The following is a 26,554-nucleotide window of genomic DNA, read 5'->3' as shown; positions in this document are numbered from 1 at the left end:
CAATCCTATTCATGGAGTGTATATATGTGGCTGGGAAATGCTGGCAGTTGTAGGACTTTTTTCCTGTGTAAGCATAAAATTGTGCCCTAAACGGAGTTTGAGCTACTCCCATAGGCAGCTATGTTGTGGTATGCGCAGGGAGCAGAGACAGATCTGTGTTTCACTTAACAATGCTCGTAGTTTCCACCCCTTTCTGCGCAACCCCAAGAGAAGTCACCTTTTCCTTTTGAATGTTGGGACAATCCTTTTCAGATTTCCAAGGAAGCCTCTGTGTAACTAATGTAATGTGTCAGTGTTCCCCACCTGAATCTGAGAATACAGAATGACTGTTCTATATGTAAAAAAAAAAAATGTAAAAAACGACACTCCTTTCAGATAGACTTTAAACAAATACCAAGACTCAAGCCATATGTAAATAAAACCTTTTATGGACAGTACTCTTTGTAGTAAACAAACTTCAACCACGGTGCCAACATGATTCACTACACTACGGAGAGGCATATTCTAAATCCTGAATGCACTTCTGACATGTAGTTGAGACTGAAAGACAATGAGGGGCTACCTCAATAGAGTCCTACCTATACAGCACAACTTCATCTTCCTGGAGCTGAAAACTATTTGTAAGTTCACATTTAACCAAAAGGGCCTTTTGTAGGTCTAAAAAGGAAACAGGGAAGCTTGTGCACCATCAGTCACATCTGGAACATAATGTGCAACAAGGATGATACACACAATCTTTCACTTCTCATATCTACAACTGGCACCTGTTATGTTGTAAGTATACCATGTTATACAAGCATGGAAGCTTTCACACATACAAGGAGTAGCTAATGGGTCCTCACACTTATTCACCATTTATAAAACACTGGGCCCATTTCACTTGAGGTTCCTCAACAGAAGCAACATCATCGTGTATAAATACACTCAGGTTCTTGTCTTTCTGAGAGATGTAAACCAGTGATCCCATAGTGACTTCCCAGTCAAACAACTATTCTCCCAAATTTAAGCTTTCTTCTAAAGCAGGGATGGGTGACATGTGGCCCTTCAGATGTTGGATTGCAACTCCCATCATCCCTCACAATGGGCTATGCTGGGGAGAGCCACACATACCCCACCCTTATTTTAAAGGCAATTGATCCACTGTCTCCCAAGCTCTGCATTACTTCCAAATCTGCTTCAAAATGTAGGTGAAGTGTCAAGACCATAGGAGAAGTCACTTTAAGCAAAGGGTAAGGAAAGGCAACCTGAAAGTCTGCGGGAATGTTCAAACCGTACATCTAGGGTACCTTTTTATTTGAGCAGCAAAGAAGAATATTGTATGAAAACGCTGAATTAAGCATTCCTGGAAAGCCAACACTTTTTTTTTAAAAAAAAAAATCTCCCCATGTTTTCAAAAGCCCTGGACAATGACTTAGTCTCTAGTTCCATTATGCAATAAATATTGTGCATTTTTAGAATTATACAGGTTACAAGAACCTTAATTAAAATCCAAAGGGTATCCTTTCCTGAAATGACTGTACAGGAGTGGAAGCAGCTCATGACAGGCAGTGGTCAACTTGTCACTGTTTTCTTCAGCCGCTTCTCCCTATAGTGTTCTTGTTTCCTTGGGTTTTCTTGCACATCGTTCATTTTTGGGTTTTTTTTTAAATGTCACCCACCCACCTGTTAATCCCTGGCCTGTCCTCCATATAGGCAGATAATACAAGACACTGAGAAATCCACCTTCTTAATCTTCTATTATCACTAGTTCATCTTCTTCATCTGCCTTAGTTCTAATCTTTTTTGCTTGGATAGGGTTTCCTGAATGAGGCCGCTTTTTGTGGGTAGCCACCAGTTTTTTTCCAGCTGAGCTTCCCCGACTGGATAATGGAGGCGATCTGACCTGTTGATCAAACACAGTTAACATGCTAACTGGCTCAGTTTAAACATCACCTGAAATTCATGGGCAATGCTGATCTGAATAGTTTCCTGTATCTTTTGGCAATGGGACACTTGACATTCGGTCTTTCCCTGTGCCATGCGGGCAGTGCTTTTATCTAGAACGATGTTACCAAGTGATGTGGGAAACAGATACATATCAGAGGTGACCACACCTTTCAAACATTTATTTTGCATTGGGCTGGCAGAGAGCCAATCTGAAAGGTTGTAAGATTCACTAAGTGTGAGAAACCCAGAAGTGTGCGCAGCCATAAACAGGCTGTGATGGTCAGAATCTACTACACATTCATTTAGCTGATGCAGAATTCTATGAATTTGTGTTGGGGCTGTTTAAAAAGTGAACTCCTTCCTACAATCATTCTCTAGCGTACTTCTGCTACTAGTCGCGCACACAAGTAATCTATCTTTGTGAGCAGGGCAACAGAGTTGAGATGTCATCTGGGCTCACAGCTACTACACTAACTCAAGTAGTCACTGAGCAGTTATTTGCACAAGGTAAGAGTTGGTCTGATGTTCATACGCATATATACCAAAGCAGCCGGGGGGGGGGGGGGGCGGTATACTGATCTAGAGGCCTGATACTGCCAGGTCTGAGTCAAATTAGATTCTTTTGGTTACCAAGATGAAATTAAGCCACTTGTGCAAAAGGATGACAGGCCATCGATAGAAAGTGGATGCAAAGTATCTAGGCAAAGAAAGCTAACGCCTTCCTTCAGCCGACAAACCAAGCAGCTGATACGTACTCAGCCCCCACAACAGAATATGAAACGCTGCTCCTCGGGCCATGTGTTTCTTCAGGCTGACTGTGCGCATTGCCCCCTGGAGCGAGACCAGGGACAACGTGTACAGTCAGCCTGAAGAAACACATGGCTTAAAGAACAGCATTTTATACACTACATTTTATTCCCACCTCCTCCTCCCTCCCAATCCCTTTTCCTTTTGTGTCATGTCTTTTAGATTGTAAGCCTGTGGGCAGGGACTGTCAAGAAATACTTTTGTAAGCCGCCGTGAGAGCCTTTTTTGGCTGAATGGCGGCATAAAAATCCTTAAATAAATAAATAAATAAATACACTTGTTAGGCATCTTCAGAATTAACCAGGTTAAAGACATAGCAGCAGCCTGAGTGCCTGTTTTGTTAACAAAACGAAGGTGTGAGCTTTTCGCACAAGTGGGCTTTGTTTCTTTTTGGTAATTAAAAAAAATCTAATTTAACAGGGCAGTATCAGGCCTCCACATCAATACAAAAAGTACAACGATTTAGCATTGAAACAGGCCATGTTCGCATTATAATTTCCGTGCTGAAAGTAAAATTCCTGCCACCGCAAAATTCACATTTAATCTGTTACCTCCTAGAAAATTCAACAGCAGGTTGAACCTTCTTGGGAAAATAGCACCAACACTGCCTATGCCAGAATTCAGAATTATTTCTTAGATACCTCTGGAAAAAAGGTTCAGCTGAAAGCCCATTTTATTATCCATGGAAGAACAACAATTAATTTGTCTCTTTATGACGTATTTATAAAGCATACAAAGTGAACACAGGAACAGGCAAATCACAGCAGATCACATAGAAATAAAATAGGTGATTACCATAAAATTGGAAGAAAGGGGAGGGGGATATCCCAGAGCTACGGCTATAGATACGATTAAAAATTACATAGAAAAACATCACTTTTAATGGCATATGATGGAGCACCTGTGTCAGCTGTCTGCTCATGTCTAGTATTTTATTGAAATTGTTTTTAGCTGTTTAAATTGTTTTAAATGTTGTGTACTTTAAATTTCTATCCTGTATGTTATCAGTGAAACGTTGTGAACTGCCCAGAGAGCTTTGGCTATTGGGTGGTATAGAAATGAAATTAATAACAATAACAACCATAATCATGTATAATGAAACCTTACCTTAGCAATACTGTTTTTGTTCAATATCACTTGCATAGTGATAATGTGAGCCTCGTTTTTCAGAAATTCCGCTCTGGGCCCTATCTTCACATACGATATTGTAGCAAATGCAGTAAAACTGAAGTCTTCCCTGAAAGAAAATTGGAAAAGGAAATAAAACACAGTCAAGTCAAGCAGAGCAGAAAGGAGAAGTCTTTATGGACCTCTGGCTTTGGCAATAAGTAGCAAAAAAGCTTGTACTCTGTTTTGGGTTTTCCTTTGAGGATGCACAAAGCATTAATATTGTGCTAAATGAAACATTCCTATGAGTAGGGCAAGATGGTAGACAAAGAGCTGTCCGATTCCGTACTTACTTCAGGTACTGCTGCAGGATCAAATGGGCAACGATTCTTTCCAGCGCATCACGGGGAAGCTTAGGAGCCACAACATCTACTCCCAGTTTTGACAAACCCTTCCCTAGCCAGGCGTCAATCAGTTTCAGAGGAGTGAATTTCTCTCTCATTTGGTCCACTTGCTTTAAAATCTTGATGAGGTCCCTGCAGTGCCCTGTCACATCCATCTTCTCAAACGCTGAGTGCCAGAGGAGGGCGGAGGTGGAAAAGGTGGGAACACAGAAGCACAAAATATTAGTTGCAAGTATCGAAATGTGTCGGCAATAATAAATCCTTTCAGACACACAACTCCTGGTTCCACCCCTTGCCTTTGGCTTTTTTTGCTCGTAAATATCGTAGGACCAAGAGGGATAAAAACAATGATCAAATTAAGAACGTAACACCAGAAGAGCCATGTTGGAACAGACCAAGGGTCCATCTAGTCCAGCACTCTGTTCCTACAGTGGCCAACCAGCTGTTGACCAGGGACCCATAAGCAGGACATGGTGCAACAGCAACCTCCTGCCCATGTTCCCCAGCAACTCTGTCCCAGACAGGATCTTCTACATATTAGCAGTAACACATATCGGCTCTGGTATGCCACAAGCAAAGAGCAAGGATAAAGGAAGTTCACCAAACCCAGGGGCCTGCACACTAAAAGTTGCAGGGTGGCAAGCTAACTGGCCTGCGGGCCATCACCTTCCAGACTCCCAATACAGAGCTCAGTTAAGAACATAACAGCCATGTTGGATCTGACTTAGGGTCCATCTAGTAAAGCCTTCTGTTCAGCCAGTGGCCAAACAACAGCCCACGGGAAACCCACAAGCAGAGAGTGAGTGTTCATTCACACGTGGGCACCCTCCTGCCCATGTTCCCCAGCAACTGATGCACGTAGGTATATTGCCTCTGATACTGGAGGTAGTATATAGCCATCAGGACTATTAGCCACTGATAGCCTAATCCTTCATGATTTCTTCAATCTCTTTTTAAAGCCATCCAAACTGGTGGCCATCACTACATCTTGCAGTAGCAAATTCCATAGCTTAACTACCGTATTTCTTCGATTCTAAGATGCACTTTTTCCCCTAAAGTAACAGCTCTAAAAATGGGCTGCGCCTTAGAATCGATGGCGCCTTAGAATCAAAGAAATACAGTAGATGCAAAAAGACTCTATTCCATTAAAAAGGGTCTGAAACATCCAGTCTCCTTAGCTTTATTGCTTTTAGAAAGCTGAGCAAGCAGGGCTTTCTAAAATTGCTTTGCTGGCTGATTGGAGCCTACAGCGCGCCCCGTGCAGCTCCGGCCCTCGTCAGGTGCACCGGGACGACACAAGAGGCTCCAAGAGTCAGGAGGCTCACCCCCCCCCCAAGCACCGGGTCCCCCCTCCAGCCGCCGCGCTGGGAAGCGTGCGTCCCGCCTGGAACCCCTCACGCCCGCGGAAAAACCTGTGCTGCTCCACCGAAGCTGCTCTCACGTGGCAGCTCCAGCTCCATCCGTCTCTCTCCTCCACGTGCAGGCAGGCAGCCAAAAGAGGAAGTTCCTGCAGCAGCCGCAAGCCGGGAGGAGGAGCTGGGCGGGTAAACGCCTGTTTTTTGCTTACCCCTAAGCCCCTCCCAGCCCAGTGGCGCCAAAATCCAGCTGCCCAATAAGAATTGGGCAGTCTCTCCCGTTGCTCTGCCTGCAATCACTTCCTCACACCCAGGCTATGCCGTAGTCCTTAAAGTGGAGCTTGCTCAGTGACAACTAGGGTTTTCTGTTGGTGGTACTGAAATTAGTGTGCATCTTTTTTTCCCAAATAAATAGGTCTAAAAATGAGGTGCGCCTTAGAATCGATGGCGCCTTAGAATCGAAGAAATACGGTATGTGCTGTATGAAGAAAAGTACTTCCTCTTATCAGGACTCAACGACATCTGCAAACCCAAATACATGGGTCAAACAGCAAACAAACACATTTTTTTGTTTGTTTTAATATTTGTGCCGTATGTTTTCAATGTATTGTGCACCGTCCAGAGAACTGTACAGTGGTCAGGTCTAACAGGAAGTACCACATTTTGCCACTTTGTTCACTTACGCTCCTCACGGCAGCAGTTATCACACATTTTATTACAGTTGGCGGAATCCCAGGCCTCGTCGAAGTGATGCGCTATCAGGACTCGACGGCATCTGCAAACACAAACGCGGGGTCAAGCAGGAAACGAAGGCATGCGGGTTTTATCCGTTGTTTTAATATTTGTACTGTAGGCTTTTAATGAATTGTACACCGTCCAGAGAAATTCAGTACAGTAAGTAAATAAAAGGAAGAAAGACTCTGATTAATAGGGCAAACATTGTCCATGGTTACCATCCTTACAGGTGTAATGCTAATCCACAGTTAAGGCTAGCAAGGAAAGGTGTCACCTCCACGGGAGACTTGCAGAATGGCCTTTATTATTATTATTATTATTATTATTATTATTATTTATTTATTTATTTAGCACCATCAATGTACATGGCCTTTCTCGGTGGCAGCCCACCAATTATGGAATGAACTCCCTAGCAAAGCCTGCCTGGTGCCAACTTTGTTATCTTTTTGGCACCAGGTTAAAGACTTTACTCCCAGGCATTTGGCAGCATAAGATAGGTTTTTAATCAGGTCACGGCTATTGTTGGGATATATGTGTGTGTGTGTGTGCTCTTTTTATATGACTGTAGCTAAACTGTTTTTATATTACCTGCTACCAACTGTCTCTGCAGAGGCCACCAGTGAGGGAGGAAGCAGCAGCCAGGCACCTCTCCACCGTGCCTGGGTCCAGCTCCAGCTGAGAGCCCCCTCCCTCCTGCTGCCAACTGTCTCTGCAGAGGCCACCAGTGAGGGAGGAAGCAGCAGCCAGGCACCTCTCCACCGTGCCTGGGTCCAGCTCCAGCTGAGAGCCCCCTCCCTCCTGCTGCCAACTGTCTCTGCAGAGGCCACCAGTGAGGGAGGAAGCAGCAGCCAGGCACCTCTCCACCGTGCCTGGGTCCAGCTCCAGCTGAGAGCCCCCTCCCTCCTGCTGCCAACTGTCACTGCAGAGGCCACCAGTGAGGGAGGAAGCAGCAGCCAGGCACCTCTCCACCGTGCCTGGGTCCAGCTCCAGCTGAGAGCCCCCTCCCTCCTGCTACCCACTGTCTCTGCAGAGGCCACCAGTGAGGGAGGAAGCAGCAGCCAGGCACCTCTCCACCGTGCCTGGGTCCAGCTCCAGCTGAGAGCCCCCTCCCTCCTGCTACCCACTGTCACTGCAGAGGCCACCAGTGAGGGAGGAAGCAGCAGCCAGGCACCTCTCCACCGTGCCTGGGTCCAGCTCCAGCTGAGAGCCCCCTCCCTCCTGCTACCAACTGTCTCTGCAGAGGCCACCAGTGAGGGAGGAAGCAGCAGCCAGGCACCTCTCCACCGTGCCTGGGTCCAGCTCCAGCTGAGAGCCCCCTCCCTCCTGCTACCAACTGTCTCTGCAGAGGCCACCAGTAAGGGAGGAAGCAGCAGCCAGGCACCTCTCCACCATGCCTGGGTCCAGCTCCAGCTGAGAGCCCCCTCCCTCCTGCTGCCAACTGTCTCTGCAGAGGCCACCAGTGAGGGAGGAAGCAGCAGCCAGGCACCTCTCCACCGTGCCTGGGTCCAGCTCCAGCTGAGGGCCCCCTCCCTCCTGCTGTCACCTGTAACTGCTGAACTTTGCAACTAAGATTGTAGTGCCTGAATTTGCTTTCTTTTTCCCCCTCCTCCTCCTCCTCCCTCCCAATCCCCTTTCCTTTTGTGTCATGTCTTTTAGATTGTAAGCCTGTGGGCAGGGACTGTCAAGAAATACTTTTGTAAGCCGCCGTGAGAGACTTTTTTGGCTGAATGGCGGCATAAAAATCCTTAAATAAATAAATAAATAAATATTATGCATACCACTGTATTCTTAAGGTTTTTAATCTTTGTAATCGCCTGAAGGGCCTTGGATATTGGGTGGTACAGATAGCTAATAAATGATATGAAATGAAAAAGGGGAAGGGGAGGAACCATGCATTTTAAGGCTAGCTTCCGATTTGCAAACCATGGTTTGCCTGGAGCAAGCAATACGTCAGCCTTGGATCAAATTGACCTAGAAAACACAATGCTCAGCAATGTTGGGTCCAGAACTTTTCCTTGGGAATTCGTTTGTGCTCAGAAACACAGCTCCCAGTGCAGGCCTTACTTAGCAGAGTAAGTTTATTAGCTTCAGACTTCTAAACAGTTCCGTGTCATTGTGCAGAGTGACAAAAGCAAGAGAAGCTATACACATATACATATATACACAGTTCTTATCTATATTACATACAGCTGTGATTAGGCTAACCCAGCCTCAAGGATCTTTAGTATATTCATATCATTAACACCATGCTATCTTACAGAATCCTGGCAAGGTTCCCAGTACAGCTTCTATCTCAAGGTAATTGCTCACAGATAGTCTTCCTCTGTTTAGCCTTGAGATAGCCACACACACAATTTTAATGACTACGCAAGCCTTTTACTTTCTTATACTTAACAGATCTTCCAGCTTTTAAAAAACGTTGAGACCATGACCTAGGTAGGCAGTGCAATATTTGTTTGGCACAGAAGGACCCATCACAAATTTCTGCAACCACTGAAACTATCTTAATAATTGGGAAATTAAAAATAAATGTAAACAAATAAATATTAAAGCCAAAATAAGTCACGATTCTACCGAGGATCACTCAAGGTGATCTTGGAGGCTTCGTGTGCCCTGCCCTGTAGGCCAGCCAATAAATCTGCAGTACATATATTTGAAATTAATACACCACCTCTCATACACAAACTTTGTCATACCCAAGACTCTAGTTGCCAGCACCATTTCTACAGTAAATTCAGCAACATGAAGTAGCAAATTTAGAATCTCTCTCTCTTTCACACACACACACAAATATAAATCACTTGCCTGGTCATGTTGTGGCAATAGGAAACCATATCATAAAGTTTCTTTTGCCCTACGTTTTCCATCACCACCATGGTGCTGATTCTGAATATGTCCCCAAAACCGTAATACAAAATGCAGTCAGCTTTCTGGTCATCCCGACCTGGAATGATATTTTTTTTTTTTAATTAGGTTTCCCCCACCACCGTTAGGAAGTACATAGAGATCAACACAGAATCCATCCTTCCTTAGGTTGAGCATACCTGCACGCCCACTCTCTTGGTAATAGTTCTCCATGGATTTGCTCATTGAATGATGTATTACAAACCTCACATCCGGTTTATCGATCCCCATGCCAAAGGCGACTGTGGCCACTACAACCTGAAACACAAAGGCAATAAAGATCAGGTCATGAGTGATCGAAGCTGAATAGAGAAAACTTATGAAGGAACACATAGTTCACCTGGATTTCATTAGCAGACCACCGCTTGTGAACTTTGCTCTTATCTCTGGGTTCCATATTTGCATGGTAAGTACCTGCTTTAATTCCCAGTTTTTGTAAATTCATAGTAACTTGTTCAGCATCCTTCTGTGAAAAGCAGTAGACAATTCCTGAATCGACAAAATGAGTAAGGCTAATGAGTCCAAACGACAGGCACTGTAGCCCATATGAAGCACAGCTGAACTTAAGCAGGGCTCAGCAAGACTCTGGAATGCGACCTTGCAAGGGTGGTCTCCTAGAGATGCTACTGTGCTTTTAATTATTTTCATTATAGAGTGTTCACCTGAAAGGCCTTTATATCTTCCATTGATGAGTTTAACAATATCCTCGATGAAGTTCTGAGCAGTTGATGGCTTTTGCCGAACCTGTAAATATTTTTTAAAAGGGAAGTAAGTAGTTTGAACCCACAAATTAATTTTATCTCCTTGGGCGTCTACCCACTTTAAAGTGATTTGAAATTAGAAACAGCCTCCTGGTATGGTTTGTTGAGCCCAGCTTAATGCAATGCTCTGCATGCACCAAATAAGAACAGTAATAACATAGAGGATAGAGGATAGAGAACATGTGTGTGTGTGTTGAAATACTCTCCCAGCCCTTCACAGGTCGGACAACATCAAGGGTACAATCTCTGGCTGAAGACATGACAGAGGTGTACAAAATTATGCACGATGTGGGGAATGTGGATAGGAGACACTTTTTTCCCTCTCTCAAAATACTAGAACCCAAAGGGGTCAATTCCATGAAGCTGACTGGTGGGAGATTCGGAACAAATAAAAGGAAGCACTTCTTCACACAGCACATAGTTAAATTATGGAATTTGCTGCCACAAGATATAGTGATGGCCACCCATTTGGATGGCTTTAAAAGGGGGTTGGATAAATTCCTGGAGGAGAAGGTTATCAATGGGTACTAGTCCTGATGGTTGTGTGCTATCTCTAGTATCTGAGGCAGTGAGCCTGTGTGCACCAGTTGCTGGGGAACATGGGTGGGAGGGTGGTGTTGCACCATGCCCTGCTTTGTTGGTTGGCCACTGTGTGAACAGAGTGCTGGACTAGATGGACCCTCGGTCTGATCCAGCAGGGCTCTTCTTATGTTAGGTTTCAGCTGGAACTCCAGCTGGTGTTCCAGCCAGAGATCAGATTTCCTGGGCATGGGCTTTCCCCAGCTGGGGAAAGTTCACAAGCAGCAATGCTGCCCTGACTGAGGCAGGAACTGGATTAACACTTCAGCCGCCCACTCGGCTGGGGCCACTTCCCCCATTGGGAGGGTGTCTACAGTCACCAGCAGACTTGCCTGCACTGCAACTTTCCCCATTGGGAAGAATGCGGCATGGGTGAAGGAACCGTGCTGGCGATCTCATCTCCGCTACTACGCCTGTGCTACATCCTCCCCAATGGGGGAAGTCACCGCAGGGCGAGTCCCTGGCTCCAGGCAGTGTGCAAAATGACTGAGCCTTTGCTGGGAAGAACAGCTCCGACACCCCTTTCCGTCCGCAGTCCCACTGTTACCTTCTGTTTCCCAAAGATAAAACAGACTTGACAGGGATACCTCATAATACAGGTTGGGGCGGTTGAACGATGCCGTGAAAGTGACGCACTTCTGAACGCAAAGGATCTTCTGAGCATCTTGCAGGACGTGGCTTGTCGCAGTCGCGGTCAATCCAATCAGGGGCGCATTGGGAAACTGCCGCTTTAAGATCCCAAGCAATTTGTAATCTGGACAGAGCGAAGGATGAAAGCAGAAATGTTATATATAAATTAAAAATCCCTAATACTTATCACCATTGTATTAAACTGCACTTAAGGATATTTGTAAGCAGAAACACAATGCTAGATTTCCAAACTGACCAAGTACAGCAGAAATGGGTGGATTTCAAAACTGGGTTCTGAAGGGGGGGGGGGGAAATCTCAATACAATCATTAATGGTTGACAAGTGGGGGTTTTCCCCCTGAAAGCGGGTGCAGGATACGGTCTAGGGCAAGAGTGGACAAAAAGTAGGATCTAGATGTTTTGGACTTCAATTCCCAGCATTCCTGACAAGTGGCCATGCTGGCAGGGGCTTCTGGTCTAGGGTTTACTCTTGGTTCATACAGGGGAATCGTGAGACCCAAACAGTATCCCAGAATCCTCTTAAATGTAGAGGGGTTTCTAGGGCAGACAGGCAGATGTGGAAAGGACCCTGTGAAAGGACCCAGACAAAGAACTGGGCATGTTTAGCCTGGAGAAGAGAAGACTGAGGGGAGACATGATAGCACTCTTCAAATACTTAAAAGGTTGTCACACAGAGGAGGGCCAGGATCTCTTCTCGATCCTCCCAGAGTGCAGGACACGGAATAATGGGCTCAAGTTACAGGAAGCCAGATTCCAGCTGGACATCAGGAAGAACTTCCTGACTGTTAGAGCAGTGCGACAATGGAATCAGTTACCTAGGGAGGTTGTGGGCTCTCCCACACTAGAGGCCTTCAAGAGGCAGCTGGACAACCATCTGTCGGGGATGCTTTAGGGTGGATTCCTGCATTGAGCAGGGGGTTGGACTCGATGGCCTTGTAGGCCCCCTCCAACTCTGCTATTCTATGATTCTATGAAAGTAGCAAGTTTGAAGACCCTATCCTAGAATGTAAGGTAGATAAATTCAGACAGCACCCTCTATACATATAACAGATTTGTGGTATAATTTAGAGAACATTTCCAGGGAGGGAGAAAGAACAGCAGTGGAACTGAATGTTGCTAGCGGAGCCAAGTAGAAGCTCTGCCTGCTCACACGGAGTGCTGTCTGGATAGACATACCAGGCCTGAAGTCGTGCCCCCACTGACTGCAGCAATGGACCTCATCCACGGCAACGCGCGTAAGCCTTCCTGCTTGGTAAGCTTTTTCCAGCTTTGACATGAACATCTTGCTTTTTGCAATCTTCTCTGGAGTCACGTAGATGAGTTTGAGCTGCGAACTGCGAGAGAGCATTTCGGCATGGACCCACTTCACGTGCTCCTAATTGCGAAGAAGGGAGGAAACACACTTGCCACACATTGGAGGGCATAAAAATGATGGCAGACCATAACGGCCTTCCCAAACCTGGTGCCTGCCTGGTGTTTTGGATTCCTTAACAACTAGCCATGCTGCATCGGGCTGATGGGAGTTGTAATCCAATACACCTGGAGGGCACCATGCTGGGGAAGGCCACATCATAATATTGACTGCTTCTCAAGTCAGTTAGAAAAATGCAGAGGCATTTTACTCTGCTAATTATGTGTCAAATCCAGAATCACGTTTCAGAAGACAACCTCTGTCAAAGGCAGGAAAACAACTTTCAAATATTTAAAGATGTAAACCAGCTCTAAATTAATGTATTCTGGTGTAGTTCACTGACCTACAACCACTGAGAATTAGCATCTGATCTGTTCGTATCATGAAGATGGCAGCCACATTTCTGCAAGCCTGCTCAAGTTCACCAACAGGCGAATATGGGAGGTATTATGAGAACACACATTACAAACTACTTCTAGTTCTTCTCTATTGAGATGCAAAAAAACTGTGTGTAGATTTAACATACATGCAGTTGCACATCAGTGATTTGTTAAACTGTGGCCCAGAGACCACCAGGGATAGATATTTTTCCAACCATGACAAAAATAGTTTTGCTTTTAATGAATCAAAAATATCTTTCAAAGGTGTGATCCCACTGATCCAGGCAGGCCTACCCAGTTGAATTTTAAATTTGCCTTTTAATAATGTGCTGCTTTTAATAATGTATTAGTTTTAAATGTTTTAATTAGTTATATGATGTTTGCATTCCTGTTGTACCCCGCCTCGATCCAGAGGGAGAGTTGGGTAACAACAATTATGATGATGATGCATGTTTAAACAGAAAAACGTCATTTAATTCCCTGCATCCTCCCAGCCATGCTGAAAATTGTACAACTTTTTCTTTTTCTAAACATGCATAAGAATGCACCCAAAACCACCAACTTGGGTTAGGGACTGCCAAGTCCAATTCTCTTGTCACTGGCTCTCATTACCGGGCCTACCAGCCTGTACTGCCCTTAAAATTATTACTCCTCACATGAGGTGTATCTAATGCCCAAGCACTCAGGACTAGCTATTCCCAATCCAAGATGGAAAATTATGGTGAAGACAAAGGTAGGGTGGGCCTTTTCTTCTTTAGTATGTGGGATGCTGAGAGCAGGAACAGTAAAATAGGGCTCAGCTTCCAAGTGGCCCATTTTAGAAATTAACCGCCAGACTCAACCCCATTTATTGCCACATGCAATTAAAAGCAAACCAAGACCAACCACTGTAGTAGATCACTTTAGTATCAATACCCAAAGAGGGTTTTCAAGAATATTCTTTTTCCTGTGCGACTCCAGTTTCACGGACAACTTGGGAAACTCATAAATAGAAGTCACCTAATCACATATGGCTGCAGTTTTCAAATAAGAGGCAGGATGCCAGCATCTCTGCTGAAGATGCCAAGAGCCAATGTCCACATTGGGCAGCTAGCCACTTGGCATTCGGCCCTACCTTGCTGCTTGAGGCGTTTAGCAAAGTTGCAGAAACTCCTAGCTGGTCCAACATCATTAGCTGATCCTCCATAAGTGAAATGAGAGGACAAATCACAAGCGTAAAGCCTGAAACAAATGAAAATTAATTGCCTTCGTCATTGGAACAGTTCAGTTACACTTCTTGCTACCTTCAGCACATCTTGAGACCAGTACTGCAGAATGAAAGCTAATTAAGAATTCCTTCAAAGAGCGTTCCATATTCTAGGATAGGGAAATGTCCAGAGCACTGATTAATATAGATACACAACATGCAGTCACCCTCTGGGGGCAGGTTGTGCTGCTGAAAGATGGTATTAGAAATAGTTGAACATGGCATGTTGCCTTAACTATAGTTAAGAACCCAACCATACAGTGCCCCTGTTCAGACAACACGCTAAGCCACGGTGGTTAAGCATTTTGAGCAAAACATTATGGCTTAGCGTGTCGTGTGAACCATTCCTAACCATGGTGGCTACATAACCACGGTTTAAACACACTCAATAACCATTTGCGGCAAAAGGGTTCTTGGCCTAACCATGGCTAGCGTGTTGTCTGAATAGGCCCAGTAAAACAATCATTTAGCTTCTTGAACAAGAGGCAGCAGGACAACCATCTGTCAGGGATGCTTTAAGGTGGATTCCTGCATTGAGCAGGGGGTTGGACTCGATGGCCTTGTAGGCCCCTTCCAGCTCTACTATTCTATGATTTTATGATTCTAACTACATCCCGCCCTCAAGGGGTTTGATCAGCTGGACGTCCTGCTCAGAAAAAATGTATTAGAATCATAGAATAGTAGAGTTGTAAGGGGCCTATAAGGCCATCGAGTCCAACCCCCTGCCATAATGGCACATGTAGTTTGCCATAATGGGACATGTTTACTGCATAATGAAATGAAGCCAACTTTATAGCTGCAATATTTTTGGCACACTGTTGCCACGTCCCCAGGATCTAGTATAAGCAGGTAAAGATTGTGCTGACCACACAGTGTACTTTTGTACTAGCCAAACGAATCATGCTTACTGATAAATTTGCTCCTTCCGCAAAACACGCAACAGCAACGACTCCCCAATTAATGAGAGCTATTTAACACTCAAAATTGTCATGCTGTATGTAACGCCACAGCGGTAAGACGCTAACGGCTTAACCATATGCATATATCTTAACTTTTCCATAGCAAGCGTGCAGAACGTCCCAGGTTCACTCCCTGGAAGCCTTTAAACCACTTGGCCATCTACTGTAGCTGGCAGCAACTTCCTAAGATCTTCTCCAGCCCTCCTCCCCAAGATCCTTTTCTAGATGTCGTTTCCATGGAGTGAACCTGGGACATTTTGCATGCAATGCATGGTGTGAATGTTTGAGGCCTACAGAGGCAAAGTAAAAAGGTCAGGCCTTAGAGGCCTGGTGTTACTCTGTTGGGAGGGGGTATCCCTGAGAAAAGTAGTTTCATTTCCCAGTTAAGTTTCATTTCTTTAAGGTTCAAGCAGTACTTTCTGTTTTAGGGGAAGAGTGTATAAAAAGAGAGGTGAGAAGCAGCCAGAGAGAGCTAGAAAAGAACAGAGCAGGAAAAGATGAGATCATGAGGAAGAAGCAGCTGGAAAGGCCTAAATGCAGCTAGGGTAAAGGACTTGGGTTTTTGCAACCTCAAGTGCCTGGTGTGTCATTCACCTGATTACAGTCTAAACCCCACGTTACTGGAAAGGAGAAGGTAAAGCAAGGAAGGTGGAGACTCTTGAGGAACAAAGATCCTGAAGAAGTTGCTCAGGGGGTCCAGGTCATTGAACGAACCCTGACACGTGCTCCACCACTGAGCTATGGACACACAGGTTTACCTTCCACTGGCTTCTTGCCCCATACCATCCCCTCACTGTAGTACTTTGCTTCCACTAATCTAAATCAGTAAAAGGAGGGGTGAAATCACTCATGAGAAACCCAAAATGGTCCCTGACATTTCTCCCTCCCCCAGCCTCCTTCTGTGCCTCACCGAAAGAATCTTTCAGCATTTCCCCAGAGCACGAGGGTGAGAGCTACTACAGCCCAAACCAAGGGAACAAACACAAAAGCACAGCGCTAAAGCAAAGGCATTAAGTGGGAACCCGGCACTTTATACCAAGCTTTGCTACATAGGAAAAAGAGCAAAGTTTACACATGTGCAAACTTAATTTATTTGCTATAGGAGTTCATATCCTGCTCTTCAAGTAGATTCCTGAGACAGCTTAAATACAACAATCAGGAGCACAGCTTGCACTATTAAAAGCCACGAATGCTGAAATAAAGTAAATCACACACAGACTATGAAAAGTTATGGAAGTGGGGAGAAGAGACCCTCAGCCCAATAAGCCAAATGAGGTTCTTTCCATTCTCCTTTTGGCCATGAACTATCCTCACTTAACTAAGGAAGATTAACTTGTGGAATTTCTAATGGACAAGAGAAGGATGTGACAGATGCTTTAGGGTGGATTCCTGCATTGAGCAAGGGGTTGGACTTGGTGGCCTTATAGGCCCCTTCCAACTGTACTATTCTATGATTCTATGAGTGGTAGTAGTAGTAGGTGACAAAAAGGAGGAGAGACTAGCTCTGGTGCTGGTGAGAAGGTTTTGTATTTTGTATTTTTCTTGTTAAAAAGTTTTCAAAACTTCACGGATAGCCCAACTTTTCGGATGATGACAATCCTTCTTCAGGGGCTGTTTTGAAAAGTTGGCTGATATCAATACTGCAGCTTGGAAAGGCAACTCCCTTGAAAGAAATCGCCAGCATAGTTTTTTTGGCAGAATATTTTACTGTGGACGCTTATCAGCCAACTTTTCAAAACAGCCCCTGAAGAAGGATTGTCATCATCCGAAACGTTGGGCTATCTGTGAAGTTTTGAAAACTTTTTAACAAGAAAAATACAAAATACAAAATCTTCTCACCAGCACCAGAGCTAGTCTCTCCTCCTTTTTGCACATACTTTTGGTGCTTCTCTCTCCCACCCATCTATAGTAGTAGGTGACAGTCAGTATGGTGCACTGTCCAACTTCAGCATGCCCCCCCCCCACCAATTTAAAAGAAATTCTCTATCACTGGTTTACACTATTTGTCATTGCCAATGTGAATGCATAATATATCTCACTTGGCTCACATACATATCTTCAAGATGGGACTTGAAGTCCTTCAAAGAAAAATAAATTTGTCACTGATGTGCAGGAATATTGACGCTGAGAAGGTGAAAATGAAACTCTTCTCTTACGAAAACATTACAGGTAATTCCCTAACAACAAAACCTCTTTAGCCAGCATTCTTTCGCTTATAAAGCACAAGCACATACCGTCAGAACATACTGCTGGTAGTTGGTAACACAGGCTTTTTCCACCCCCGGTAGGCATGACAAGGAACACATCTCTTCCTGCCATTGTTACATTGATCGTTTCCAGTTGCAAAGGCCTAAATTTTGCGAGCTTGAAGTTAGTTTGCAACACATCTCTGACCTTCGTGGACCACGAAAAATCTGTGAGAAGGAAGCAGTACAAACAAACCTGAGATTCATTTGAACTAAAAGGATCCCCCACCCCTTGCAAAGGAGCAACAGTGACCCAAGTCTTCCAAAGTAACTATTTATCCCCCAAATTGTAAGCAGTGACTGCATTTATTTATTTATTTATTACATTTTTATACCGCCCAATAGCCGAAGCTCTCTGGGCGGTTTACAAAAATTAAAACCATAATAAAACAACCAACATGTTAAAAGCACAATTACAAAATATAGTATAAAAAGCACAACCAGGATAAAACCACGCAACAAAATTGATATAAGATTAAAATACAGAGTTAGAACAGTAAAATTTAAATTTAAGTTAAAATTAAGTGTTAAAATACTGAGAGAATAAAAAGGTCTTCAGTTGGCGACGAAAGGAGTACAGTGTAGGCACCAGGCGGACCTCTCTGGGGAGATCGTTCCACAGCCGGGGTGCCACAGCGGAGAAGGCCCTCCTCCTAGTAGCCACCTGCCTCACTTCCTTTGGCAGGGGCTCACGGAGAAGGGCCCCTGTAGATGATCTCAAGGTCCGGGCAGGTACATATGGGTGGAGGCGTTCCTTCAAATAACCTGGCCCCAAACCGTTTAGGGCTTTAAATATCAATACCAGCACTTTGAATCGGGCCCGGACCTGGACTGGCAGCCAATGAAGTTGTAAAAGGACTGGCATAATGTGAATGCACACAGGTCCATGGTGGGCAACTGAATTAACCTTCAGGCCAGCCTTGGGGAGAAAAGAGATGGGGGTGGGGCCTATTTGTCTTTTTCCTTCCTTCTTCCATCCTCAACATGTTCACTGTGGGATGAATACAAGAACTTAAGGCCAGCAGGCTAAGCCTATCCTGAAAAGTCAACCAGAAATGCAGGAAAGATGCATTTCTGGTAGTTTCTTCACTAACCTGAAGTCAAATGTGAAGAGGGCAGCTAAAGCCAAGCATCTAGAAAGGCATAAATGATTGGAGGACAAACTGGTAGCCATTTGTGGGCAAACTTCATTGATAGATGCACTGGGGAAGAATATCTGCCCAAAATGCAGATTTATTTGAATATACGGGAGATAGAGCTACGTTAACTACATTTTTTTTCCTGTAGCTATGTTAATTGGACTTTTTTCCCCCTGCAGCTATAGTAGCTTTGGTGCTTTCACCTCATTTAAAGCAGAAGCACATAAAAGGCAATGAAACGTATCTTCACACACTTACACTTTTCAAATATGCTATAATTGTTACTTAGAAGGAACTAGCATCCATGCTGCCTGGGGAATGCTGGGAGATGTTTCGACAGAAAAAAAAGTCGTACGTGCACAGGACTGCACTGTATTTACTGTTTGACACCGGTTTCACTGAGCATATCTACACCAGCCATTTATCCCAGGGTCAGCTCGAGATCATCCTTGTGCATCCAAATGATGCACAGGGGATCCCGGGGTCAACTGGGGACAACCTGTCAGTTGTCCCAGAATAAAATGGACTGGATATATGATTTTTCCCACAGTCCCAGGACAACCCCGAGGACCACGGGCAGTGTGGCACGGGCTCCCAGGTCCTCTCTCCTCTCTGCAAGTAGGGCCTCAGCAAACAGGCACGGAGCTGTCCAAGGGGGCTCCATGCCCATCGGGGCGGGGGGGGGGAAGCAGTTTCGCCATCCCTTGGGTGGCTCTCAGCATCTTTGGTTGCTGAGGTTTGAGGTGCTTTTTTAAAAAAACTTACTGTGGCGCATGATTGCGCCCATGTTGCTGTGTAAACGTCTTTGTTTGGGGCAAAAAACGCTGCACAGGAATGTCCCTCCTCACTTCTGGGATGACATGCAGGCCTGTGCAGGCTTGGGGATGATCCCAGAAGCGGGAAAGCCCAAGATGCTCCCCTCACCCTTGTCCCAGAAAGCCCATAGGTGTAGACATACCCACTGACAGCACAACGACATAGTAATAATTGAACGTGACCTAACAGACCTTCCTTGTTCCAGTCTTCAGCTGCCAATTCAGCATCTTTGCTGCTCCCACTCTCCGTGTCAGAAAACTGTTTTATTTTCTTCTTCAGGACTGCCTTCTTCTGAAGAAGCTCCTGCTGATGTTCAAGGAGTTCTTGGACTTGGATCTCCAATGCCTGCAGCTCACTGTCAACAGAAGTCAGTTCCTCTTGCAACACTAAAGTAGGAAGGAAGTGCCATACATTCCAACATTTATTTTTTCACTTGTGCTGGGCCGTTAACGCAACCAGGAGTCCTCACACACCTCCCCCTGCCTGCCCGCCGGGTCTTTCCCTCTCCTGTCCTTGCTTTATTCAGGACAGGGAGTTTTCCTTGGCTGGCCTGCCTATCCCTCCTTCGTCCCACACTCCAGCTGCCTTTGAAGAAAAGGATGTTCCACATGGCTGAACCCGTTAGCCCTGATCTCTGACAAGACTTCCATGCCCAGTTTCCCCCCTGAAATTGCCAGCTGCTGCTGCAAGCCTCCTTAATCGCCTGCTTAAATTCAGGTTTTTACATGGAGTGGCTCCAAACCAAAAGAACAACCAAACAATCCATGCACACAGCCATTTCTTTCCCCATACCTTTTCTAGATAACAGAAAACCAAAAGGAGGTAAGCATCCAAAACCTGCCAGAAAGAAGAGAAACAGGTTCTCAGGATGCAAAATATTTCTCCTGATACTATGGGCCTGCCTGGAGGGAGCACTACTCCCTTGTGAGTTTTTGGCATACACAGGATGACAAACAGTTACTACGAGGGGAAATAAGAGTGAATTCTGAAATTTGAAACTTTGAATCCAAGTGGCCTAAATGAAGATCTCTGGATCACTAAAATTTAAGCACTCTGGGTGCAGTGGAGGATGTCTCGAGCAGATGTTCACGTTGCCAATGCTTGTCCAGTATTGGCTCCATTTCACATACTGGCAAGGTTTATTTTGAATGGCTGGTAAAAAATACCTTGTCCAAGCTCACACATAACGCTAAATCATGCTGTGGTTTGTTGAAATCTGCCTTGTCATTGTGTCTGGACCCATCCCTGCAAACCAATCATGATTTGTTAAGAAGCTGTAAACCACAAATAGAAGCCATGCTTTATTACTAGCTGACAAAGTCTGGTTTATTTAAAACGTGGCTTGTTGTAATGTGGCTTATGCCTGGCTTATTTCCACTGTTGCCTGGCCTGGAAAAGAGGCGCCCAGTAGAACGAAACTGCCCTGACTGCTGTCAAAATGAGCGGGAGTGAAACAAACTAGAAATATTGGATATTGTTGTTTTTATACTTTCAGTGCTTTTAAATTTTGTATATCTGTTTTTAATGTTCATTGTTTTTAACTTTTGTAAACCGCCCAGAGAGATTCGGCTATGGGGTGGTATATAAATGTAATAAATAAATAAATAAAGATCTGGAATTTTTACCACTGTGACTAAAGACCAATTTGCAGACACTCCCCTACAATCGCAGCCATGTCCCACTATGAGAGACCTTGGACTTATCACAACTATCACAGGGGGTTGGACTCGATGGCCTTTTAGGCATCTTCCAACTCTCCTATTCTATGATTCTACATGGAAACAACTGGCAGAGCACCACAAAAAAGAATTAAGAATATAAGGATGGATTTGAGGAATATTCTTTTCATTCACCATAGATTACCACTGGAGACAATTATTTTGCTAGAAGAAATTCTACAGACACTACCTTCTAACAAGTAAGGATTGATATATTACACTTCTGCTATAGAACAGTTTCATATGATTTTAAATACTATATATACATAGGCCCTATTGGCAATGTGCTTAATTAACCTAATAGCACAAACATATTTTTATTATGTGTTATTGTATTTTATTGTATTATTGTTACAGCCCCCTGAGGAAGGTCTTTGAATAAATAATAGGCCAAAACGCGTCAGGCTTCGTGACAATAAATATTTTGCATCCTGAGGACCTGTTTATCTTCCTAGATAATAGAAAGATATAGGCCATTACTGATGGTACCAAATAAACTGTAGTGGAAGATCCAGTTACCTGAAAGTGTTGTCGTCATCTTCAAATTCCAAAAGGTGACTTGCTTGATGAATGAGTATTGACCAAAACAATCCTTTAACAATTGCTACCTAAAAACTAATTTGAAAAGGACAGAAAGGTCAAAATCAAAGTCTGAAAGCGAGCAGAATAGCTTCTCCAGAGATACAAGCAATATTTAAATCTCTTTGGAACATTAGAAATGCCATGCAACAAAATACAGGGTTAGAAATGGACTGGAAAAGCTCAGGGTCAAATCCCCACTCAGCCATACAGCTCACTGGGGGCTGCAATGTTATGCACACTTACTTCTCAGTGAAGTCAGTGGGTTGACATGCATAGGATTGTATTCTTTGAGATCCTGGGCCAGTCACTATCTCTCAGCTTATCTCTCTCACAGGGTTAACAGTTTATGCTACTCCATGGAGAAAGTCCGAAATAAAATAAGCTGCTGTCATGTTGCCTTTTGCAGCTTTTAGCCTGTGGCCATCAGTTTTAGTCCACATATAGTTATTAGGACCAAACAAGATAGCATAAACTAGTGAGCAAGCTTCTGAATTCTCTAGAATCTTTCATCAGACAGGATATTAAGCACATCACAAGGGGAGAGGAGAAGAAAAAAGCCATCAAGTCTACATTGGTCACAGCCTTATGATAGGATGTAAGAAGAGGATGCAGACTTAGATGAATTAGGCCCTCCTAGGTGCTGTGCAGGTTTCAAATTATAGCTAGGGATGCTCCACCGTTTACCAGTTCTACTCGTAGGATATATTTCAGCCACTAGAGGGCATTACACACTCCCATGTCTCACCCATAGCAGCATCAAGGGTTACCTTAATCCAGAGCTTTCCAAACTTTTCATGTTGGTGACACACTTTTTAGAGATGCATCATTTCGCGACACAGTAATTCAGTTTTTCTAGCAAACCGGAGGTTAAACTAGCCCCTTATAAGAGATACAGACACATACATAAATTGTAATAACGAAATGTATGGGGACACACTGTATCTCATGAAAACCTTTCATTTATATTTTTTTAAAGTATATGATTTGCAAGATAATAACATACATTTCCAAGACTTTTCACACTGAACCAATTTTGTCGAGCTGCGATCGAGCAGTGGTTGAGACGGTGTTCTATTAAAAAATTGGACCTATGGAATTTCTCGAATGCGTCACTTCAGGTGCAGCTGACGCGGAATCAGCTGTTTCGACCCGATTATGCATACTGCGCATGCGCAGTACCTGTATGATCCCTCGACCGTGGTGTGCATACACGGATACAACGGAAGGGGAATATACTAGTGCACCATAGTAATCAGCACCTTTGCCGCGTAAAAATGCATGCAAGTTGGTATTGCTTATTTCACATAGACTCAGAGGTTTCTCGTTACGTTTGCATGACTCACCTACGCACTGCAGCTGACACACTAACGTGTTGCGTCACACAGTTTGGAAAGCTCTGCCTTAATCAATCATAAAAGGAATTGAGTAAGTGTCCATAGAACTGAAAAGTCTAAGGCACAGTACTGCTATGCCACTACATGGTGCAAAGTGCACTACTGAGATGGCAAAAGAGGAGCAACAAAATCTGGTTGTTTTTAAGAGCCAAGCACTAAAGGTGAAATACTTTGTTAGGCATTAGTTTGGGGGCTGGATAACTAGCCTCTTCAGCCATCAAAACTGTGAAAATGAGAAGATTTGTAATGCACTGTAGAGAGGATAATATTTGACAAAACCAAGGCAAACCTTGTGATATAAAAAGCGGGAACCTATCAAACTGGGCTATATTAATTAAGAGCAAAGCAGTGGAGATACCATCGTGAGGATACAGCAAAGGAACAAAAGCCCCACACTCCTCTTAAGAATTAAATGTTTAGAACAGAATGTCTCAAAATTCAGCTTCAAACTACAGGTAGGGCCTCACACACAAACCAGGCCAAAGCCTTCGTTCAGAGGCTCTCCTGCAAATCCAGCCAGAAGGCTTTCTCAGTTGTGGGACCCCATTTATGGAATGCTCTCCCAAGAATACACGACTACTCAGAAGTAAGCCACTGTGAGTAATTTAGCATAGGGCTGCAGCCCTAGTTGCCCAGTCCTTCCAGCATGTTAGTGCAGCTGATTTCTAAATTAACTGTTCTGCCTGATTTTATCATAATGTGCCTAGCTGCATTCTGCAGTTTTTAATACTGAGTTTTCATCACATTCATTGTTATTGTTTTAATTTGGGAGTGGTTCTGGGAGGTTTAAAACTAAATAAATAGACCAAATAAATGACTGAATGCTCCTCTGAACATCAAAATAAGAACATTGCTACCTATAGAAAATTAGCATCTCAAGGAGGTTAGGCCAGAATCATTCTCCCCAATATCTAGCTTTCTAGGTGGCGGAAATCATTAGTATAGAACAGTATTCAAGCATGAGAGACACCCCCACCCATCCATACAGACAGTCTGTAGTAGAACAGCTAAGACAATGGGTTTGCCACCTACATGAGAACTCGGTCTTAAGACAGGTAGAAATTCAAGAGGCAATGCTACTCATCACTGTATCTCCATCTGTTGAATTTGTGCTTGTTACGAAGCATTTAAAAGCACAGGAACCCAGCTAGAAAAAAAATAAACAATGTATTTTGCAATTTTCTGGATAGAGGCATGATTTTTCAAATCACTGCAATGAAAAGAAGCCTTGAGCCTGCCACTTTTATTTTAATGTCTGCATTAATACCTGTGTATTTGCAACTTTCTTGCCCGACTTTACAGTGGATTCTATTGAGTAGTGAGGAACCAGCTGTCTTGCAAGAAAAGGAAATGCCCACTCCCTTCTGTAATGCCTAGCTTGTGTCTGGTTCAGGGATTGGCATCAAAGACTCAAATCTCTAACCTAGTTCATATGCACACTTTCTTTTAGGCAGGTAAAGTCCCACACGTCTCAGAGGCATCCCTCTGCATGCAGTTCTGAGTGTGGCAACAAAACCAGCAATTGTACAGCTCTGATTTAAACCCAGAGAAAAAAGAAGCCACAACCTCCCTGCCCCCATTCTTCCCCCTTAGCAGAAACTTTGAATAGGTATGCTATCTCTGGATGTGGTGGCTGCATTTAGCTAGCAGTCAATCACATCTCCAACCTAAAATAATGTGTGCTGCACTGCAACACTGTCGTTTATAACATACACTCACTCTCTTTCACCTCCCCCTTAAGATGGACTAGGCTAACACTGGACGCCACTAGAAGGCTGTTATAAGACACTCTCCCCTTAGCAGTCCGCCCACCCACCCACCCCTGAACTATTGGGATGACAATGTCGGACTACTCTGCAAGGATATTGTAAGCCAAACTCTCTCAGCTTTCCCTGCAATGAGAAGATAATTCCAGGCTATATTGCAGGACTGTCATCAGCCCCTTTCTCTCCCTGTTCTCTTTACAAGGAAGAGATAATAACACTGAGGAAATAATAACTCCACATTACAGTACAGGACTCTCCACCTACCTCCCTTCTATGATGTGTGGATAATAACATCACCTACACTGCAGGACTGTTGTCAGCCACTTTCTTTCCTCCCTCCCTCTTAGGCTGTAGTAATAATAATGCCACACTACACTGCTGGCTCTTATCAACCTCTTTCACCCCCTCCTCTTATGAAGTGGAAATAATAACACTACACTACACTGCAAGATTGTTGTCAGCCACTTTCTTTCCTCCTTTCCACAATGTGTATAGATGTAAAATTTCTGGAAATTTTGAAGCAATGGGGGGGGGGGGGTTTTGGAAAAAAACCTGAAATTTTCAAGGGGGAAATAAATGCAATATTAGCACTTGCATGTCCTCGGTGCACAAAAATTGTAATAATCTGATACTGTACTTAGTTTTTAGAAATCATTTGGAGAAGTAAATATATGAACACCTTGTCTTAAATATTTTGTTCACCATGCAAAAATAAAACAGTCTATAATCCATTTTTCTTCATTTTTTCAAGGGAAAAACGTCATTCTTCCCCCCCCCCCCCAAATTTTTCCGGGCCTTCACACCTCTAATAATGTGGTGATAATAATGCCACATTACACTGCAGGATTGTTGTCAGGCATTTTCTTTCCTCCCCCTCATAATGTGGTAATAACAACACCGCCCTACACTGCAGGACTGTTGTCAGCCGCTTTCTCCTCCTCCACCCCTCTCTTTTATGATGTCGGTATAATAACATCACCCTACAGCACAGGATTCTTGTCAGCCGCTTTCTTTCCTCCCCCTTATAATGTGGTAATAACAACACCGCCCTACATTGCAGGACTGTTGTCAGCTGCTTTCTCCCCCTCTACCACCACCCCTCTATTTTATGATGTGAGTATAATAACATCACCCTACAGTGCAGGACTGTTGTCAGGCATTTTCTTTCCTCCCTCTTATAATGTGGTAATAACAAAACCGCCCTACACTGCAGGGTTGTTGTCAGCCGCTCCCTGGGGTGGAATAACACTAGACTACACTGCAAGGCTGTTACAGGCTATTCTCTCCCTCTCTTTCATCCCCATTAAGCCCTTTCCAGAGACTCCCTCAACCGCCACTTACCTGCGGCCCAGCGGCAGTACCACCCATCCTTCCCGGGACAACCTGACCGACTTCCTCACTTCCCCACACACATAAACACGCCAACCGGCATCCTTCGCCCGCCCCTTCCGCTTCCTGCCCTGCGCAGCCAATCCCCGGCAGGCCGTGCTCCTCCCGGATTGGCTGCTGCTGCTCCTCCGGCCACCTCAGCCCAACCAAGGGAGGCGTCTCCGGAGCCTAGACAGACATTCCTGCTGTCGAGGGAGCGACAGGAATAAGCCGGGTGCTGATTGGCTCTGCGCGCTCTGTCCAATGGGACGCCGCTTTGGTTAGTGGCGGCAGCGGCGGC

The 26,554-nt window shown here is 44.4% G+C and overlaps 1 protein-coding gene across 3 annotated transcripts; it reads right to left on the bottom strand.

The window, feature by feature from the left end:
* Positions 1-408: 408 nt before the first annotated feature.
* RECQL (RecQ like helicase) lies at positions 409-26,305 on the bottom strand. Of its 3 annotated transcripts, XM_063134796.1 has the most exons (16): positions 26,227-26,305; positions 24,152-24,266; positions 21,663-21,758; positions 19,617-19,811; positions 17,459-17,638; positions 14,134-14,240; positions 12,405-12,603; positions 11,166-11,332; positions 9,901-9,982; positions 9,579-9,727; positions 9,379-9,496; positions 9,140-9,278; positions 6,283-6,374; positions 4,194-4,410; positions 3,841-3,970; positions 409-1,882 (listed from the first exon to the last, which is right to left on the bottom strand). In XM_063134796.1, the coding sequence occupies exons 3-16, from the start codon at positions 21,679-21,681 to the stop codon at positions 1,727-1,729; spliced, it is 1,950 nt and encodes a 649-aa protein (XP_062990866.1). In that variant the 5' UTR covers positions 21,682-21,758; positions 24,152-24,266; positions 26,227-26,305; the 3' UTR covers positions 409-1,726. The 3 variants fall into 3 exon arrangements, with proteins under 3 accessions (XP_062990866.1, XP_062990867.1, XP_062990868.1); XM_063134797.1 differs by lacking the exon at positions 24,152-24,266 and having other exon boundaries at positions 26,227-26,254; XM_063134798.1 differs by lacking the exons at positions 24,152-24,266; positions 26,227-26,305 and adding an exon at positions 23,069-23,107.
* Positions 26,306-26,554: the final 249 nt, after the last annotated feature.

The sequence above is a fragment of the Elgaria multicarinata genome, chromosome 9, assembly GCF_023053635.1.
Source record: "Elgaria multicarinata webbii isolate HBS135686 ecotype San Diego chromosome 9, rElgMul1.1.pri, whole genome shotgun sequence".
In the NCBI taxonomy this organism is placed as follows: domain Eukaryota; kingdom Metazoa; phylum Chordata; class Lepidosauria; order Squamata; family Anguidae; genus Elgaria; species Elgaria multicarinata.
This window is presented reverse-complemented; position numbering and strand designations above follow the sequence as displayed.

Excerpts from the sequence above, each read along its gene's own strand:
- RECQL (XM_063134796.1), bottom strand. Across the intron at positions 9,728-9,900 it reads AAGATATAAAGGCCTTTCAG|GAATTGTCTACTGCTTTTCA; the intron begins GTGAACACTCTA and ends TTGTCGATTCAG. Across the intron at positions 9,497-9,578 it reads GGTCTGCTAATGAAATCCAG|GTTGTAGTGGCCACAGTCGC; the intron begins GTGAACTATGTG and ends TTTGTGTTTCAG.